Raw genomic sequence first — 19,397 nt, forward strand, 5'->3', positions numbered from 1 at the left:
TTTTAAATGCCTAAGTAAATAAATCCATTTTTTTTCAAATTTTTCCAAAGTAATCATATAGTTATAAAGTGTTGGATGTGCTTCCTAGAACCAGTTCGGTTTGGTTCATCCCATATCTTGTCTGTTTTTCTCAATTCAATGTGAAAAAAAAGTTTCAGCTACTGAAACCAGAAACTATATCTTGACTACTCTTATTAGATGTGAAATAAATGAAAGGCAGGAGTACCAAGATAAGTTAGTGCTACTGGAGTTCCTGAGCCACAAAAAAGAAAAGAGGAGAGGAGAGAGGAGGAGAGAAAAAGAGAGGAGGAGAGAGGTGAGGAGAAGAGTGGAGGGGATGGGAGCGGAAGAGAAGAGAAGAGGAAAATAAAATCCTTAAACATACTTTAAACTCTATTAATTCAACATATGCATACATTAGAATAAATTCACTACAAAGAAAGGTGGCACTTAGCAGGTGTGCTTTACTAAAGCCATCTACACATCAAATCTTTCAGTAATGTAAGGAATAATAAAGCCGACGACTCATGCTAATGTATGCATATTTTTGTAAGAAAACATCTTGCTTATATATTAATTCTAAATATTAAAACAGAAAACATATCCACAAGAGGTGAGAGATTGGAAGACACAGAGGTTTCTGCCCTTTCTCTGACATCCATTGTCTGTGGACTATCAGCCAGTCACTTGCTATCCAGGTCCAAGTTTCCTCATCTGAAAGCTGGGTCTCTGCATAGTAGATTCTTCTTGAGTGCAAATTTAAATAACAGGTAAATAGCTCCTCAGATGTTATCACTGAACGAAAGTTGTGACAGTACTCAGAGTTTAAATATAATGTGTTTTTTGAAAACATATATAAAGCACATTTCTGATGTTTACATACATAATGGTATTTCAGGATTTGGGACAGAAATGTTGCCATAGACAGAATAACAAACCCCTTTTTAAAAAAGCATGTGACTAATCCTAATCTACCAAGCACTCTAGGAGAGTTTATCCATACAAAAGAAATGTACATCCATCCCTGTAGTATTAGATGACATGAGCTGGTGACAGGTTTTACATCTTTAGTTTAAATGAAATAGGTTGTTTAGTGCTTGTAACAACTAGCTGTACACAACACTTAGTTGTGTACAGATCATACAATTTTTCTAAAACTGGATAAATTAACATGTCAGGAATAAGAGTTTGAGAGGATTTCTGTTTAAAAAGGAAAGATTCCAGCTTTTTAATTCAAGCAAGCTAAGTAAAAGTGGACTTCAGTGCCTTCCTGCATTTCTGTTCTAACTAGGCTACAAGGCATCAATAAAGTCAGCATAATCTGGGTGTTCTTCAGTAATCAAAACCTCAGGGCTGCTCTTACACAGAGAGTCTATGTATTAACAAGAATCACAGCTAACTTGAATGAAAGGTAAATCCTGAGATAGCATCCTCTTGACGGTTTTGTTTCCCATGTTTTTGCCTTTCAACATGAGCATGTGGACCATGAGCATGTGGATGTCGCCACAGGAGTGCACAGTTGGGATTCCAGATGGCACATTACCATCTCTACTTTACTAACAATCTGGACAAAGTCGGCCTTGGGTGATAAGAAATAACCAATGTAAACAAACATCACTTTGAAAATTCATTACTTACATCTTTATTATGATCTTCATGTGTTGACATAGAGCAATAATTTAGATATTTACTCTTACTAACAAAATGTGTGTGTGCATGATCATGTGTGTGTGTGCTTGTGTGTGTGTGTTTGTGTTTGTGAGTGTGTGTGTATGTGTTCATGAGTGTGTGTGTGTGTGTGTGTGTGTGTGTGTGTGTTTGCCAAAGTATGTGTGTTAGGATCAAGGGAAGAATTTCAGGAGTCTTTCTGCTTTTCCACCATGTAATACCCAGGTATCTGCTTCCAGTGCTCAGGCAGGATGCTGAAGACATCTACGTACTGAATCTTCTTGTCAGCCAGACTGTTAGGATCTTTAAGAGACAAAAGGAATGCACAGAATAATTATGAAAATATGAGAGATGTAATATATACAAAGTAAAATTTTCTAATGAATTTCAAATATAGTATGAAATTGACCTTTGAATATTGGAAGAAGTTTGAAATAACTTGAGTAAAGTATCCATTAGCATTAAAGATTTTTTATTATAAAATTTACATAAGTTGTGATTATTAGGAAAACTGGAAAAGGAAGAATCATCTAGTATAGATTGATGTAACAGGTAGTTATTGATGTAAACAAAATAATTTGTTGAGTATATTTAAGTAATTTAGAGGACGAACATTGTGAATCTTAGTCTGACCTATATGTGAGAAAGAAAGAAATGGGTTGTTTGAATTTTCAATTTTCATGGGATATTGGTGTCCAGGAAGTGAAATGGATGTAGAGGTAATGACAGATGTTAGCTGGAGTCCAAGAAGAGTAAAGAAATAAGAAAAGGAAACTAAATCTGAGTAAACTATTGAGTCTGTGTCTCTAGAGTCATTAAGGACAGAAGGATGACACGTTTAGAGGCAAAGCTGACAACTAGGAAACTGAACTAAGACTTATCAGAGGTACAGGGGCTTTACATGTACTTGGGGCCACTAACAGCAAAAAGTTTATGGGGCATATGCAACTTGTGGTAAATATAAAAATGTAAATGGGAAATATTGTTTTACTGCTCATACTGTGTAAATACTGCCCAAGTTGGAGAAACGCCCTGTTGTAGGCATGCATGAAAAGGATGATGTCAGCCTTCTGACCACCTCTACCAAGATCAGAGGCCATCATTTGGAGAAAACCCCTAAAGATAATTGACATCTATTTAAATGAAAAGTTAATATGAAAACTTCCCCAAATCAGTGGACATTTAGGAGCAAATGTTACAAGTGACCAGCATGATAAATGAAAACAGGACATATATGTGGCAAATTACTTTAAGTTTCACAATAGCAAGACTGAGGACATGGTTTGAACAACTTCCAGGAAAAACAGAAGGCATGTTCAAAGGCTTGGGATGCAGATGGCGTGAAACATCTCAGCTGTGACCAAAGCCTCACATATGACTTTGTCATAGTTTGATATGCATTCATCTAACTTTAAAATTTTAATAATTAGAAAATATAATTTTTAAAAAATAATGAGTATAACCCTTTGCTTTCTATTTTGTGTTGGTGTTACTATGAGGAATCTTCTTATTTTGCTATATTTGCCTTACAACTCCAAGTCAAGAGTATTAAAAAGTATTAAGATATGACATTTAAAATGTTTTAATTTTTTATTACATCCACTCCTTCAAGGCTTTTAGAACTCCTCATTTATTTCTGAAGTAGAATTTTGATTTCAAGCACCTGTTGAAAACTTAGAAGCTCTAAAAGCCTTGAAGGAACCAGGAAAAGAATTGTGGTAGAACCAATTCCAACAGAACCATCCTCTCAGTGCCTATGAGAAAGTTCACCATGTGTGGCACTGCTCCCAGGGAAGTGCTACATATTCATAGGACTGGTTTTCCTCTAGAACAATGTGAAATTATCTATCAAAACAAGTTCTTAATATTTTAAAAAGACTCATTATTGAAACTATAGGTTTAAACATTCATAAATGACTCTTAAGTGATATAATTTATATGAAGTATCCACAGTTTAAAATCTAAGCTACTTAGAGTAACCCTGGGATTAAAAAGTATGGCCGTGCATAATATGACAAGATAAAACCACTGTACTCCTCCTCACATCTCCTCCTCATAGGAACATAGATCTGATAATACAAACAACTTCCATTCTAGTTTCCGTAAGTGAAATTTTCTTGTTCTTATTTAATATCCTAGAGCTTAAAGAACAGAATTATATCCAACATTCTACTCCAGAAGAGCAAGTGAGAATTTAATTCTGCTGTTGTTACTTTTCCTAGTTGTACTTGCATTTATGAAAACAAGTATTTATGTTCAACATGTTACCTAAAATTTGATAATTATCACAAATTGATAGTAACTTCTAGAAATTTGAAGTTATCCTTTGTGGGATTTTAATTTTGACAAAATTATTTCTTTTGTATATTTGTATTGTTTGGACACTTGGCTGTATATAACTAAACACAAATATATTGATTGTAATTGGCCTTTTTTTGTAGACAGTCACAAGTTACTTGACAGCCAAAAGCCATTTGATTTCAACACTCTTAAAAGTTATGGTGTGTCAAGTAGAGCCATTATGTAATAATTTCTTCTGTATTGAATCAAATGGAATGTTTTGCCTAGATATAAAAAGCTAGAGAAACAAGCAGAAACCTACAGAAGGTGAAGGAACAAAATATTCTATAATACTGGGAGCCAATGTTTACTTTATAATGTATATATTGCTGTTTCTGCTCAAATTCTCTTTTTATTTCTCCTCAATTCTTTTGCAAACCTTTGCTTGGGAGGGATAGACAGCTAAACTCTTTCTTGAAAGATTGGGAAAACCTTTGAAGTAACCCCAAAGAGGAGATTTTAGGACAGCCACTAATATGTAATGTCCATGGAATTCAAAATTAGGGGAATGTTTACACTTGACATCAATGTGGGAGTAGAAACATGTTGAAAAGAGTATATGTAAATGATTTAAATGCATTTCTTGGAAGACACTATGTATACTGCTGTGGTTACGAGTTCTCAGCCATGGTGATGTGACAACTATTTCCTTGAGGATACAGAAGAGAGGGCAGGGCAAGGACTTCTGGTGATTCTCCTGGCTTAGCAGAGAGAGGTGGCTACACTTTGATTTGCATCTATTTTTAGATGCAAGATTTCCTCCTGTGGTCCTTAGACTGGCAGGAGGTTAAATCTTCGAAGCTAACTTTCTTCTTAAGTGACTTATACACAACCTTGGGGTGTGTGTGTGTGTGTGTGTGTGTGTGTGTGTGTGTGTGTGTGTGTGTGTGTGAAATCTAGTAAAGGGCTCTCTTTTTAAAGGATGTGCAGAGCCATTTGTCAGCTGCCAACTCCACCCTGTTTGGGTTCTCTTGCAGTAAATTTAATTTTCAAGAGTTTAAGGTCATGTTCATTTAGCACTCCCGAACTGAGGAAGTCTGTGCTGCCTAATCCTAAATTTATTAGATTCAGAATTACTCACCACTCCCTTCCTTTGAGGGGGTAGAAAGGAAGATTGAAGATCATCAGGTCACATGAGCTTTTGGGCTGAGTGAACAATTGTATTAAAGGACAGTAAAAAGGAAATACAAGGAATTCTTTGCAAAGCAAGCATTTATTTCAATAAAAACCAGGAATTGCCCTGTCCTTAACCTGCACTTCACACGCAGGAACACCTGACCATTTCACCCGAGAGGAGTTATTGCTGCAGGGCTCCAACGCTAAGGGGAAATCCATAATATAGTGCTCACCGCGTGTTTCCATCTTAAGTAGATTGACAACTGATAGTCACACAGGATTATCCATAAGATCGCCCATATTTATAATTATTTAATACCTTATTTGCATTTTCCCCAAAAGACAAGGGCTACTTTTAGGAGCAAAAATGGCATTCATGAGTACAGATATGAGTTGATTTATTATTTGGTAAGCCATACATCTTAACAAACTTTTGGAAGTGTTAATACTATGGTACTCAGTTCCACCCAGAGAGGAGGGTGCTGAAGAAGCATCATTAGGTTAGGTGAATTATCTATAGAGAACAAGTCCTTCCCATGTCTCTACCAAAGAGACTTCATGGATGACTAATTTAAGGACTCTTGTCACAGTGACTTCTCCTTTGAGCGCTGGGTTAGTGTTTCTTCTCTACTATGCTGTGCACTCAAATGGCATTGTTGATTGCCAGTGTTGTCTTCACCATGATATCAGCTCTTTCCAGGAGGACACTGGTGCTCAGACTCATCAGAGCTTTCAAAATCAAATTTGATGAAAATGCTGACCGTCTTTATTATACTGAGTATGTATGGGAGACATGTTTTTTTTCTTATCACATTTGGCCAGATATTAAAAAAGGTTGATAAAGCTTACAAAAATTCTCTTTTGAGAAATACACATACAGTTGCGTGTCAGGGCACATGTCAAGGACCTAGGCAGAAACATCCAGGTAAAGTGGAGGAGGGATCAGAAATTATGATTATATTTGATATCATACTAGCTTTAGTCAGCCTGGGCTTCATGAGTCCTGTCTAGTAAGAGATTTAGACGTGGAAATAACTGCTCAGGTGTGAGGACCTACGGTCAGATACCCAGAATGCATGTATACCAGATGAGGTAGCATGCATCTGTGATCCCAGAGCTTCTACAGTGAGATGAATGGAAGGCAGAAATGAGTTCTGAGAGCTTATGAGCCTGCTAGCAGCAAACAAGAAACCCAAAGTAAGTAGATGTCATGATGTTGTCCTCTTCCTTCCCTCATACACCTGTCATGCACACACACACACACACACACACACACACACACACGCGAGAGAGAGAGAAGAGGTGGAATCTAAAAGAAAACAAGAAAGATGGAAGGAAAAAGAAGAAGGAAGGAAAAAAAAAGTGCATGTGCCCCCAGGCCTGCGAAAATGTCACCTTTATGATGCTTCTGACACTCAGAACCCTTCCCTGTTCGCTATAATGTGTTATGGACCATGAACACCTCTCCTGTCTTCCTATTAAATCCACTGCAGAAGATGATGTCAACACTTTTAAGACATGAATAGAAAAATGTTGACATATTTAATTCATTTATTTAGAAGATAATTAGATTATAGGCTTTCTGAGATTCTATTTCTAGTACATACATAGTGTGGATTTGAGTATCTGGATGAAATTCCATACCTGGAAGAGTGGAATAAGAATGCACTGATGCACTGACAAGAAAAACAATCAGATGCTGTGTTGGATCAGCTCAGAGTTTATATGGGTCAAACAAACAAGCCACTGAGATTCCAAATGTAAATGCTGCTGACATCCTCAGCAAGGGTGACTCTGATTAGCTAAGCTCACAGGAGACCTCAGCATGGGACAGGGGAAGGGATGCACTTGCCCTTTTACACAGGGTGGAGAGGGAAGCAATCCTGACCAGGTTACAGAATTTCTCGCTTAACTATGACAACAATGTTGGCAACTCTATTGCTGAGTATTTCCAGTTCAGGTGAAAACAATAAAACTTTCATTTGCACCCAGAACAGCCAGCCTCCACCTTTGATTCCTGAAGTCCAGGGTGTGTACTAACTTTGGGAGTGAAGACATTCTTTGGAGCTATTTTCCTCTGGATTTCAGTTGATGATCCCATGGAAACAGAAAAATACTTTGCTTGGTTTGGCAAAAAGGCAAGAAAGATAAGATTTTTAGGAAAGAGGAACCTCTTCCAATCTCTGTGCTAAGCTCGTTTCCTAATGTGTCTGTCAGGCTAAGACATTTTCATATGTAATACCTTAGTCTAATTATTTTATTTGGCTGCTGAGTGTTGGTGAGGCATGCTTTAATCACTTTGATGCTAGCCTTGTCACAGCACAACGTTAAATCATTTGGAAATGATGCTAGTTCAGGTTGGTCAATATTTTTGCAGCTGTTTTCTTGTTCAGTTTGTTTGAAACCAAACCAAATAGAATTTGTTATGGTGAAATAGAATACAGCACATGAATATATATCAATTTTGTTTTTCTCCTTGTATAAGTACAGGAAAAAAAATACACAGTTCTTAAATGCCCGCCTCCTTGCACTGGCATGGACGCATTTCAGGACTCTCCTTGTTTCAGAGATTTCTGGGTAGTCTTCCTGATGCCACCAAGTTCCATGCACATCCATCCTGGACACTGTACGCTTAGTTATCTCTCTAACACTCAGAGTCCTTGCTACTTCCTTGAAATTAAAAAAAAATATGTTCAGAGCTTCCAGTCACCTATATAATAGTCAAGCCCCCCTGCCTGACGTTGCCCTGGGCTACTGGACTGTGTCTCTGTGTCTAGTTTCACTTCTTGTTGTCCCACATAGTTCCATGTTTAATAGACTGAATTTCATGATACAAGTAGTCATTATGTACTATATTTCCCAGACTCTAAGATAACTACTGGAAATTTAAATACAAGGAGGACTTGGGGAGCTGGTCGTGGTCCTAAGCTGAGTGCATCTCAAGGAAAATGATGACAGATTTGTTCTTTTTACTTCCCATTGGAAGTCATCTTCAAGACAACAAGAATCACAAATTTACCAAAAATAGTGATATCTCTATATCCTATATTATGATTGCTTTAGGCATATATGCCCAAACACTTATAATATAGGAGTAGTAAAAGTCAGAACCAATGCTAATAAATAGAATAATAATTAACTGAAGTAAAAACCATGTGTGTACAGTCTCTACCCAATTTTCTTATTGAATGGTACTTGGCTATCTTGTGATGATATAAGTTATGGTGTTGGCCTGATATAATGAAAATATGTGAATGGTACAGGGATTGGAGTACAATTTAAGTCTTAGGCTATCGTAACCTGATTCATCAGGCAATCATTGCTTTAAGTGACTTTGAAGCCATGAGGATATAGGGTAGGTAAATAACAAATTATGAAGAGGCTGGACGAGGTATGGATCAAAATAAACATTTGGACCTCCCTTAGAATGTATTTCCATATGTGTTGTTTTTTATTTTCATCTATATGCTTTACACACACACACACACACACACACACACACACACACACATATATGCTTTCATACAGACAGACACACTCATATATGTCATACATACACACATACATATGTATTCAATGACCCAGGAGCTTTTGCTTATAGGATTCTCTATTACAATAATGTGAGCATCCTGCTCCTTAGCTAACATATGCTATATAAGAAAAATATTTGGGGTATGGAGAATTTGCTTAGAGGTTAAGAGCACTGGTCCCTCTTCCAGAGGTCCTGAGTTCAATTCCCAGCAACTGGATTATGGCTCACAACCATCGTCAAAGAGATCTGGTGCTGTTTTTTGGTGTGCACTCATACATGAAGTCAGAATACTGTACACATAATAAATAAATAAATCTTAAAAACATGTAGGTAATAAATATTATTTTAATCTTCTCCTAATATTATAAATTTACATATGTTTCAACCTTCATGGTCTTGGGTTATTAAAAATAAGATAATATCTTTTTTCTAATGTTTTCTTATTTACCAGTCATAGCTTTAAGAAATGCTACAAATTACCTCTTCTACTTGTCAAGAGAATTATATAAGCTGGGAAATATTATAATTTCTTTGCATATATTTTACATTAACTTAACAAACATATCACCATTATCACTGTAGGAGCTGATAAACACAGAGCATATAATGTGTGCCAACAATATTCTAATGCCAATCCCACAGTAGTTCTTTTGATTTGCCATATAGTTTCAAGTATCTTCATTTATTTTTGTATAAAAAAAACTGAGATACAGGCTGGTCATGGTGGCACACGAATTTAATCCCAGCACTCAGAAGCCAGAGGCAGGTGGATCGCTGTGAGTGCCAGTCCAGGGCAGTCAAAGCTACACAGAGAAACTCTGTCTTGAAACAAAACAAAACAAAACAAAACAAAACAAAAATAAAAAACAAAAAAACTGAGATACTGAGGTCAAGGAGCTTGCCCTACATCACCAGTCATGTTGCCAATGATATGGCAGCCACAGATAGGATCCTGCTGCTTTGATCTGCCCCTTGCACTATTTGTCCTATTTATTAGTCATTATACTAGGCCACATCTCACTTCAATCCATGTGTCAGAATAAGCATTAGTTTTGGAGACTTGAAGTAATGTGGGTTTGTATCATTTAAAATACTTTACCAGCTAAGTGAGAACATACTCCTGGGAGTCTCTTCAGATACTTTTGATTTTGCACATTTCAAATTTTATTAAGGGAAATCCCAAGGAAGATACAGATTTGCCTGATTGAATGAAGGTTTGTGTGAAATGTATTCTTTCACAAGGCTTTAATCATGTCTCTCTTAGCCATTCCCTTGATTCTGTTTCTTTTTTTTTTTTTTTTTTTTTTTCTCAGTTCTACTTACAACCAGTATGGAATGTTCATTGGAAATGAGCCAAAAACACAGATCGTTGGCATTTAAGTTGTAAAATTATATTGCAATATTGTACCTCATATGAAAAATGATATTTACCTCAATAAAAATGAGCATAGATTTCAATGTCAATCTAGTGTGCAGAAAATGTCTTTATAAATATTAATAAAGGAGTTTTGCTTGATGACCATAGCCACTTGAGATTTTAATTGTGCCACACCTTTTTTAGCATTGTAAACTTTTCAAGTCTACCTTAGAAATTGAGCTGAATGTCAATTACCCCAGAGAAAGCAGAAAAGAGTCGTGATAAGAAAAACATATCCTACATTGAATATAGTCATTGAATTTGAGGGAATAAGTTTTATTTTACAGGGAGTTGAGACTACCATATTTTTAGAAACTTCAATGTGTCTACTTATAGGATACTATCCTTTTTTTTAATCTTTCTCATATTAATAGTTAATTACTTCAACATTATCATCTGTTTTTAAATTTTCACATAATCAACTTTAGTAAAGTGATAAATTTGTTATTGCTCCATTAGTGGTGATCAGCAATCCAAGACTATAGAAGTCTAAAATATTATTGTAGTTACTTTGGTTAAGAAATCTATATGGTTAAAGAAATCTATTACAAAGATCAAAGATCTATACTTAGAAGTGTCTATTTATGATGGTTGTAAACCAAACCCATTGGGCCTACAGAGTGGTCTCAAAGAGAATGAAACTAAGAAATCCAGTATAACTATCACATTTGGCACTACACAGCATAACTATGGGATGCGCATGTTCACTTCATGGAATCTCAAATGGACCAGAAGCACTTAAAGAAATGTTCAATGTCCTTAGTCATAATGAAAATCAAAACAACTCTGAGATTCCATCTTACACCCCTTAGAATGGCTAAGATAAAAAACCAAGTGACAGCACATGCTGGTGAGGATTTAGAGAAAGGGGAACACTCCTCCATTGCTGGTGGGAGTGCAAACTTGTACAACCACTTTGGAAATCATCCTGGCTTTTTTTCCAGAAAATTCAGAATAGCTCTACCACCAGCTCTACCACCAGCTCTACCACCAGCTATACCACTCCTGGGTATATGCCCAAAGGATGCTTCACCACACAAGGACATTTGCTCAACTATGTTCACAGCAGCTTTGTTCATAATAGCCAGAATCTGGAAACAACCTTGATGTCCCTCAACCAAAGAATGAATAAAGAAACTGTGGTACTTTTACACAATAGAGTACGACTCAGCTATTAAAAACAAAGAAATCATGAAATGTACAGGCAAATGAATGGAAATAGAAAAGATCATCCACAGTGAAGTAACCCATACCCAGAAAGAACACATGGAGCCAAGCAGAGTTGTCCTCTGAATGGCTCCACCCAGCAGTACCTTGAAACAGATACCAAGATTCAAGACCAAACGTTAGGCAATGTGTTTGGAGCCTTGTGGAAAATCTTGGAGAAAGAGAAAAAAGTCATGGAGGTGACTGAATCGTTACAAGAAGGCCAACAGAGCCAACTAACCAGGACCCAGAGCAGTCTTCTGAGACTGACCTTTCATCAGACCTTACATTGACTGAACCTAGGCCCTCTACAAAGATGTAGCTGATGGAGGCTCAGGCTTCATGTGGGTCCCTCGGTAAGGGGAGCAGGAGCGCTCTCTGACATGGACTTTCTTGCCAGCTTTTCAATTAATTCCTCCTGCCACACTCAATCGTGATGCGATTTAATGAGCTGAGGTGGATGGGAAGGGGCCTCCCCTCCTCTGAGGAATAGGGAGAGGGATGTGGGAAAGGGAGAGAGAGCGTGGGATTGGGGGGTGAGGAGGCATGGGGCTATGGCCAGGATGTAAAGTGAATACAAAATATTTTAAAAAGGAATAAATTGCTTTCATTTGTGAACTTATAAATCTATACTGAGCCATTTTAAGGTCACCTCTAGTTTTACATTTTTTATTCTATTTCCAGATTCAGGCCATACTGCTTTAAGGATTAATTCAACTTTTTGTTTGCCAACATTATCTGAAATATATATCTGAGCATGAAATCAATATCTGAAGTAGTAAGAAAGTGTGCACTGTTAGGAGACATGGTCACACAGCAAACTCCCTGATCTGCTGCCTCATACAATCTTTCCAAAATGGCCTATGAGCAATTGACATGGGATTTGTTTTATAGATGTTCCCATTGAGACTGGCCTTCAGAACTCTTAGTTTTGATTGGCTACAGTTTTCTTCAGTGATTTTGTTGTTGTTGCAAAGGCTGCCCATAGAGTTTCACCAACAGGCTGTCTAAACATGAGTAGGGATACGGAAAACAACAGCCACGCTAAGGTGGATGGGGAGAGCACAGGAGACCTCAACTTTACACAAACAACTGGAGACAACTAAGCACTGCTGAAAACAGAAGCATAAACTTCCCAAGGAAAAAGCACACCAGTTTGTCATCTAACACTAAATGGTCAACTGTGACTACATTCATCCAAGTCAGCTGCAGACTGATCAGCTTACGCTTATGAATTTAGAACTGTATATGTAAATACATGTGTAAGTACATACATGGTTGTAACAATTAATGAAAAATGAGGCCATAAATTTGAAAAAGAAAGAGAAGGGCTATATGGGAGAGTGTAGAGGAGATAAATGGAAAGGATAAAAGATATAATTGTACTATAATCTCAACAACTTTAAAAAAAACCTAATATTACCAGCATTCAAACAATTCATGAATCTAAACACTATCAAAACTGGGAAAAAGAGGTGATGGAGCAATAGTTCAGTAGTTTACAATGCATGCTGTTATTCTGGAGGATATGAATTCATTTCTCAGCCTCTCTGAAGTCATATTATATACCACCGCCACCACTCCCAACACACACACACACACACACACACACACACACACACACACACACACACACACACATACCCCATACCCAAAAATTTGTTACATTTTTAAAATTTGTTTTATGTCTAAAAGTGTTTTGCCTGTGTGTTTGTCTGGGTCCCCTTGGTGTGCCTGGTAGCTGCAGGGGCCATAAAGAAAAACCTGAAGCTAGTTTTACAGGTGGCTGTGAGTGAGGAACCTAAGCCAGATCTGTATGCAAGCATAACAGGTGTTTTTAATACAATGTTATTTTTCCAGCTTCTCAAGTAAAATTATATTTATAAAAGATTTTATTTTCAAAGTTGGAAAAGAAAAAAATAGAAGTTATGGATAAGAAAGTAAATATTTGAGAACATTGATCTCATAATGGGCAATTATTTAAACTCTAAACAGATCTACTAAAGTTCGGTGACAAGAAACAACATAATTTATGACATGTAGAACTTAAAGCATTAACATCCACCTCACCAATACGAGCATACAAATAAAGCTGAGCATGGTGGCACACGTGTTTGCACTCAGGAGGCAGAGGCAGGCAGATCGCTGAGAGTTTGAGGCCAGCCTGGTCTACGAAGCAAATCTAGGACAGCCAGGACTACACAGAAAAACCCTGTCTCGAAAAATAAAAAAGAACATACAAATAGCCAATAAACAAATGACCTTATATGCATACCAGCATCATCAGAGAAATGCCAAGTACTACAACATAACACTATACACCTACTAAGATAGACAGGGCTACAGTGATGACAACAGTGGTGTTAGTCAGAGAGCAACAGGAGCACACACTTATCACTCGTAAAAACACAAACTAATTTGAACATCTTGGAAAGTATGTTGCACAGTTTCTAACAAACTAAATATGTGACCCAAGTATTATCTTTCTTTATGCAAAAAAAAAAAAATCAAGAATTTGTGTGCACACAAAACTTTGTGTGCATACATTTCATTTGTAGCTGCCAGAAGTTGGAAGCAACAAATTTAGGCCTTCTGTGGGTGAATGGCTAAACTACTATGTAGGCAGACAAGGAAACAGTACTCATGGAAACAAGTATGACAAAGTTTTGACATGAATACTGAAGAGGCCTATGGAGGGAGAAGGAAAGGCTCAGAAGGATGGAGGGAAAGCCAACACACAGGAATAGGTGAATATAAGTAATGTGAAATTATAAGTATGAATGAAAATGTAATAAAAACCTCATTATTTTTATGCCAAATAAAATTTTTAAAAAGCACAAGAGTTAGATATACCGTGACACTTATGACACCATTTTATATTTTGTTGATGCAATTAAGTTTATCAGCTTTCAAATATACTGCTACAGGAATATGCTTTAAGTAAAAATGAAGATTTGGATTTAGTAAATTTTTTATTTTATAATTCAAAGTATTATAGTATTTTACCATGTGTATTATACACAGAATAGAGCTAATCACACATGTAAGGCAAAGTGTCTATTTCTGAAGGATGTGTCTATGTCAGAGCTTCCATGCTGTATATGTAGGTTGACAAGCAGATGAATATGTGAATTTTGTCAGTGAAATACCATTCATACTAAGAATATTTTCTTTTTTTATTAATTTATTCTTGTTACATCTCAATGGTTATCCCATCCCTTGTATCCTCCCATTCTTCCCTCCCTCCCATTTTCCCCTTATTCCTCTCCCCTATGACTGTTCCTGAGGGGGATTTCCTCCCACTGTATATGTTCATAGGGTATCAAGTCTCTTCTTGGTATCCTCATTCTTTCACTCTTTTTACTTTTTCACAGACTTGCTGCTTTCAAACACCTGCATCCCTTTCTTGGGGTCATCTGAAGGACTAGATTTCCAGACTCTGCTTTTGGATGAGGAGAGGGGCATGCTGCTGCTAGGAGCCAAAGACCATGTCTTCCTGCTCAGTCTGGTCGACTTGAACAAAAACTTTAAAAAGGTCAGTTTGTTTGTAAGCATCATTTGTGGATTCACTAAATTTCTTCTGCACCCTTTGCCTGCTCTGTGTTAAGTGACTCAGTATCCTGAAACAATAGAAGACATTTAAAAACATTTTATCTCTGATATCAATTTGTGTTTTGATAGATTTAGTAATTATGCATAGCTTCAGTCATGGAGTATAACATTAAACCCATAGAAAATATAAATAATGGTAACAAAATGTTTATAAATAGATACTTATATATTAGAAAAGCAGCTTCATAATTGTAATTTTGGGACTGTTATGAATTGTAACATCTGACATGCATTTGATAGGAGTCCCCAAAGGGGTCATGACACACAGGTGAGAAATACTGCCCCAGCCCAAAGCTGGGAAAGATCAGCTATCCCTAAGGAAGGTCTCTAAGACAGTACTTTTAAACATATCCTATATCAAGCAGAAACTAATATGCCATTGAAATTAACTTGTGTTTTCCTGTATCTTTAGCAGTTATGATGTAAATCTTGGTCACTCTAGAGAGTATACATGTTTTGTGGCTATTAAAATTGAGCAACTGCCAACTTAATATCAATTTTAGTGTGTGATTTTTAGATACTTTAATGCTCTGTTTTAGCACTACATAGATCGTTCAGAGAGAAAAATGAGCAGAAATTTAGCAGAATTTAGCAGAAAAATGAACGGATATGTCTAGTCCTTAACCTGACAAATGTCCACAGCACATTTTGTCCAGCATCCATATGTATATATATGCTCATCAGCACAAAGATCTCTCAGGTGTGATGGTAGGCTACTAGAAGTCCCAACAAGTTATAAAGAGTTAAAATCTTAACAGAAATTCTGCTTAAATAAAATGGAGAAATATAGAGGTACAAACTACCTCAGTTGAAATTTTACTCGGAAGCTAGGGTCACCAAAATGGCATCAGACAAAAATAATAGACAATAGTCCAATGGAAGAGAACAGAAAGGAGACAAGAAGCAACCCATTGGTACACATTTAACTGACTTTTAATAAAAGCTTCAAGAAACTTCATTTGAAAAATGAAAACTCAAATGTGAGGCACCAGAGTACATGAGAAAGTCATATCCCACCGTCCACTCAACTGTGGAGAATGTTCTGACCATTGGCTAGATCTGGGTAGGGGCTTAAAGTTTACCGTCTGTATTGTCCTTGGCTGGTGCCTTAGTTTGAGCAGGACCCCTGGGCCCAAATCTGCCTATCATATTGTTCTACTTGTAGGTTTCTAGGACCCTCTGGATCCTTCTACTTTGCTATTCTCCCATGCTTCTCTCATTTAGAGTCCCAATAGGATGTCCTCCCCTCTGTCCCAGTTTCCTGGTAAGTGAAGGCTTTTGTGGGACATGCCCCTTGGGCTAGTATGCAGATGTAAGTGAGTATATACCATTTGAGTCCCTCACATTTGACCATGTCCCCTGGAGGGGGAGACCTGGTGGCACTCAGAGGAAGGACAGCAGGTTGCCAAGAAGAGACTTGATACCCTATGAGCATATACAGGGGAGGTAATCCCCCTCAGGAACAGTCGTAGGGGAGGGGAATAATGGGAAAATGGGGGGGGGAGGGAAGAATGGGAGGATACAAGGGATGGAATAAACATTGAGATGTAACTAGAATAAATTAATAAAAAAAGAAAAAAATTTAAAAAAAAGAAAAATGAAAACTTTTAATACATAATACTGTGAAATTGTCTACATACATACAGAAGACTGGAGATAGAAACCTATCTTTAGGGATACAAATCAAATGGAAATGACTAAAGAGTTAATTATAAGACATTAAAAAACTAGGAACTGTAGTAAAATCATCAGAATATTTGAAAAGGCAATTTTTTAATATCTTTTTAGAAAACGTATATTATAGTAGGAAAAAAATTAGACAAATGAAATTATATCAAATTGTTTTTTCTGAACAACAAAAATCAAAGAGAACAGATAATGTAAGAATGCGAGATATCTTCAAACTATATTGAAGAATGTATGATCTTATTAATGTGTGACTTAAATATTCTGAATATATTCAATTCATAGTTTAATATCTATAAATAAATACAATTAAAAGCGGACAAAAATTTAGGTAATATAGCTAAGTGGCAAATTGCTTGCCAAGTGTGTATGAAGGCTTACATTCAACTTTCAGTACTCATAGGGAAAAAAGGAAGGGATGTGAAAAACAAACAGAAACGCGACCAGCTGGTATTAAAACTGCTTGAAATCATTAATTTTCAGGGAAATGTAAAACACCCAAATAAGAATGACTCTTTTAAAGGATAGTTAGAGATATGGATAAAAGAGGGACCTTACAAAACGTTGATGAGAGTGTACATTATTACAGCTACTATTAAAGACCTATAGTGCTTCTTCAAAGCACTAAAAGAATTCCCATTGTTTTTGAGAGAGCTCCTGGTTACAAGGACGTGTTCTTTCAGAGAGTGTGGCTCAGTTCTCAGCACCCACACAGTGCCTAACAATCATCTGAACTCTGGGTCCAGAAGATCTGATGCCTCTTGTATGCTCTGCAGAGGTACTGCATACATGGGGGGCATAGACAGACAGACAGGCAAAATACCAACATATATAAAATAAAAATAAATACATCACTTTTAAAAAAGAAACAAACAGGTGATCCAGTAATTATTTAAAGGAAATAAATCTGACAAAATAATTTCAGCACTCCCCTACTTCTTACAGAACTTTTACAATAATAACAACAAAAGCAAAAACAGGAAAAAAAGAAAAAGTCCAAAAACTGTCAAATACATGAAGATGTGGTTTATTTACACAAAAGGAATATTTCAGCCACTGAGATGACAAAACCCATTTACTTTCAAGAGCATAGAATTGGAGATTATTCTGATAAATTAAATAAGCCAGACACAGAGATGCCATTAGTGCATGATCATTCTCAAAATTAGAATATTGCCAGAAGTTGTTCTCAAATTCTATTTAATACAATAGCCTATATGTTATTTAAGGTACAATTTAATCAACAGTTGAATATTGCTAGAATTTGAGGTGCTCTTCACTCAGATACTGTGGGTCTGTTATACTTGGTCTTATGGTTATATTTTTGTTCAAGAATTTGTTTTAAAAGAATTCATAGTCTAGAAGAGATAAATGCTATTGGATATCTCATTTATCAATCAGTAAATATCTTACCAGAAGATGACACTTTCGGCAAATGAGACTAAAGAAAATGTTTTAACTCTGCAATTTTGGTTTTATTCAATCTGAATTACAGTGCATTTTCCCAAATATGCCTTGGTTTAGTATAATAACAAAAAGCAATTCATGCTTTTAAGGCAAATCTGTTCTTGTTCTCTTCTTTGCCTTCAGGGATTAGAAGAAAAGGCTCATTTATCTGGACTGAGTGTATTAGATCATTGCTTAAAATAAATTGTGATAGCACAACTTCCTTTTGTGACTATTTTAAGCAGAACTTTCTTTGGCCTTAGTCCATCCTCAAAATGTGCTAATATTTAATAAAGTAAATGTTTATGACATACCTAGCTCTTTTATGACATTCTTGTAATAAATGATTATTTGAGTACTTTATGCAATTAGAGGTTTCCACATAACTGAAATTTCTTTATACCTCTATATAATATATAACTCATAAGAAAGTCATATATGCAATAGAAACAACTTGTGTTTATGTTGGTATCCACTCTTTCAAATTATATAAATCACTCTAGTGTGAAAAGGTACTTCACAGTAGCCAGTAAGTGTTGAGATGTAGTACTTCAGTGTTTAGACCTATGGGTTTGCATTGGCTCAATGCCCTTGGGCAATGATCCAGACTACTCCATGCAGGAAACCACACATGTTGGGACTGATGGCTAAAGAGTGTCCTTTGTACTCTTTAGAGTTAAAGCAATCTAATTGAGTTATGAGTGTCTGGTTGTTAATATTTTCCCCAGGGAAATTACAAAAATTTCTGTGTGAACTACTCATACTTACACAGACATTTGTTTAGTATGGTAAGAGCATAAAATACAACAGAGTTATATACAAAATGAGTTTGGAAATAAGTACTGAATGATTCCCTGCACTATCATTAATCTTGATCATTATCTTTTGAGCTCACTAGTGAATCATACAGAAATGGACTGAGGCTTTTTTGCAATATTTTAACTAGCTAGAGAATAAATGTTATGAATATGGTATTGTATTCTTTTAAATATTCTGGCATTTAGACAAAAAGACATATCCTTACTTTTTTGTGTTGTTTGGTGTTTTTAGGGGAAGGGTTGTTTCTGTAGAAAATAGAATTCCATGAAGGTTTAAGTGTAATTAATATGTATCTAGGTTGTGATTTTTTACAATTTAATCAGGATTTCCCCAAATTGGTCCTTCAGTAAGGGGGTAGGCTATGGTCTCCTTTTGGGACCGGTTTTGAGACACATAATGCCATTGAGTTTTGTCTTGTCTTATTTCAACACCAGATCAAAATAGATATTTACAATCACCTAGAAGTAATCCTAGTAAAATGAAAGGACAGGGAATTGTACCTATCATTTAGCTCTTGTGTGTGTGTGTGTGTGTGTGTGTGTGTGTGTGTGTGTG

The 19,397-nt window shown here is 36.3% G+C and overlaps 1 protein-coding gene across 1 annotated transcript in view; it reads left to right on the forward strand.

Annotated features, from left to right (window-relative positions):
- Sema3d (semaphorin 3D) overlaps nt 1–19,397 on the forward strand; it is a 193,209-nt gene that overhangs the window by 77,537 nt on the left and 96,275 nt on the right. The window contains exon 3 of the mRNA XM_051152072.1: nt 14,654–14,814. Coding sequence (XP_051008029.1) covers nt 14,654–14,814 — 161 coding nt within the window. The remainder of the gene's footprint in view (nt 1–14,653; nt 14,815–19,397) is intronic.

This window comes from Acomys russatus, chromosome 10, assembly GCF_903995435.1.
Source record: "Acomys russatus chromosome 10, mAcoRus1.1, whole genome shotgun sequence".
Classification (NCBI taxonomy): Eukaryota; Metazoa; Chordata; class Mammalia; order Rodentia; family Muridae; genus Acomys; species Acomys russatus.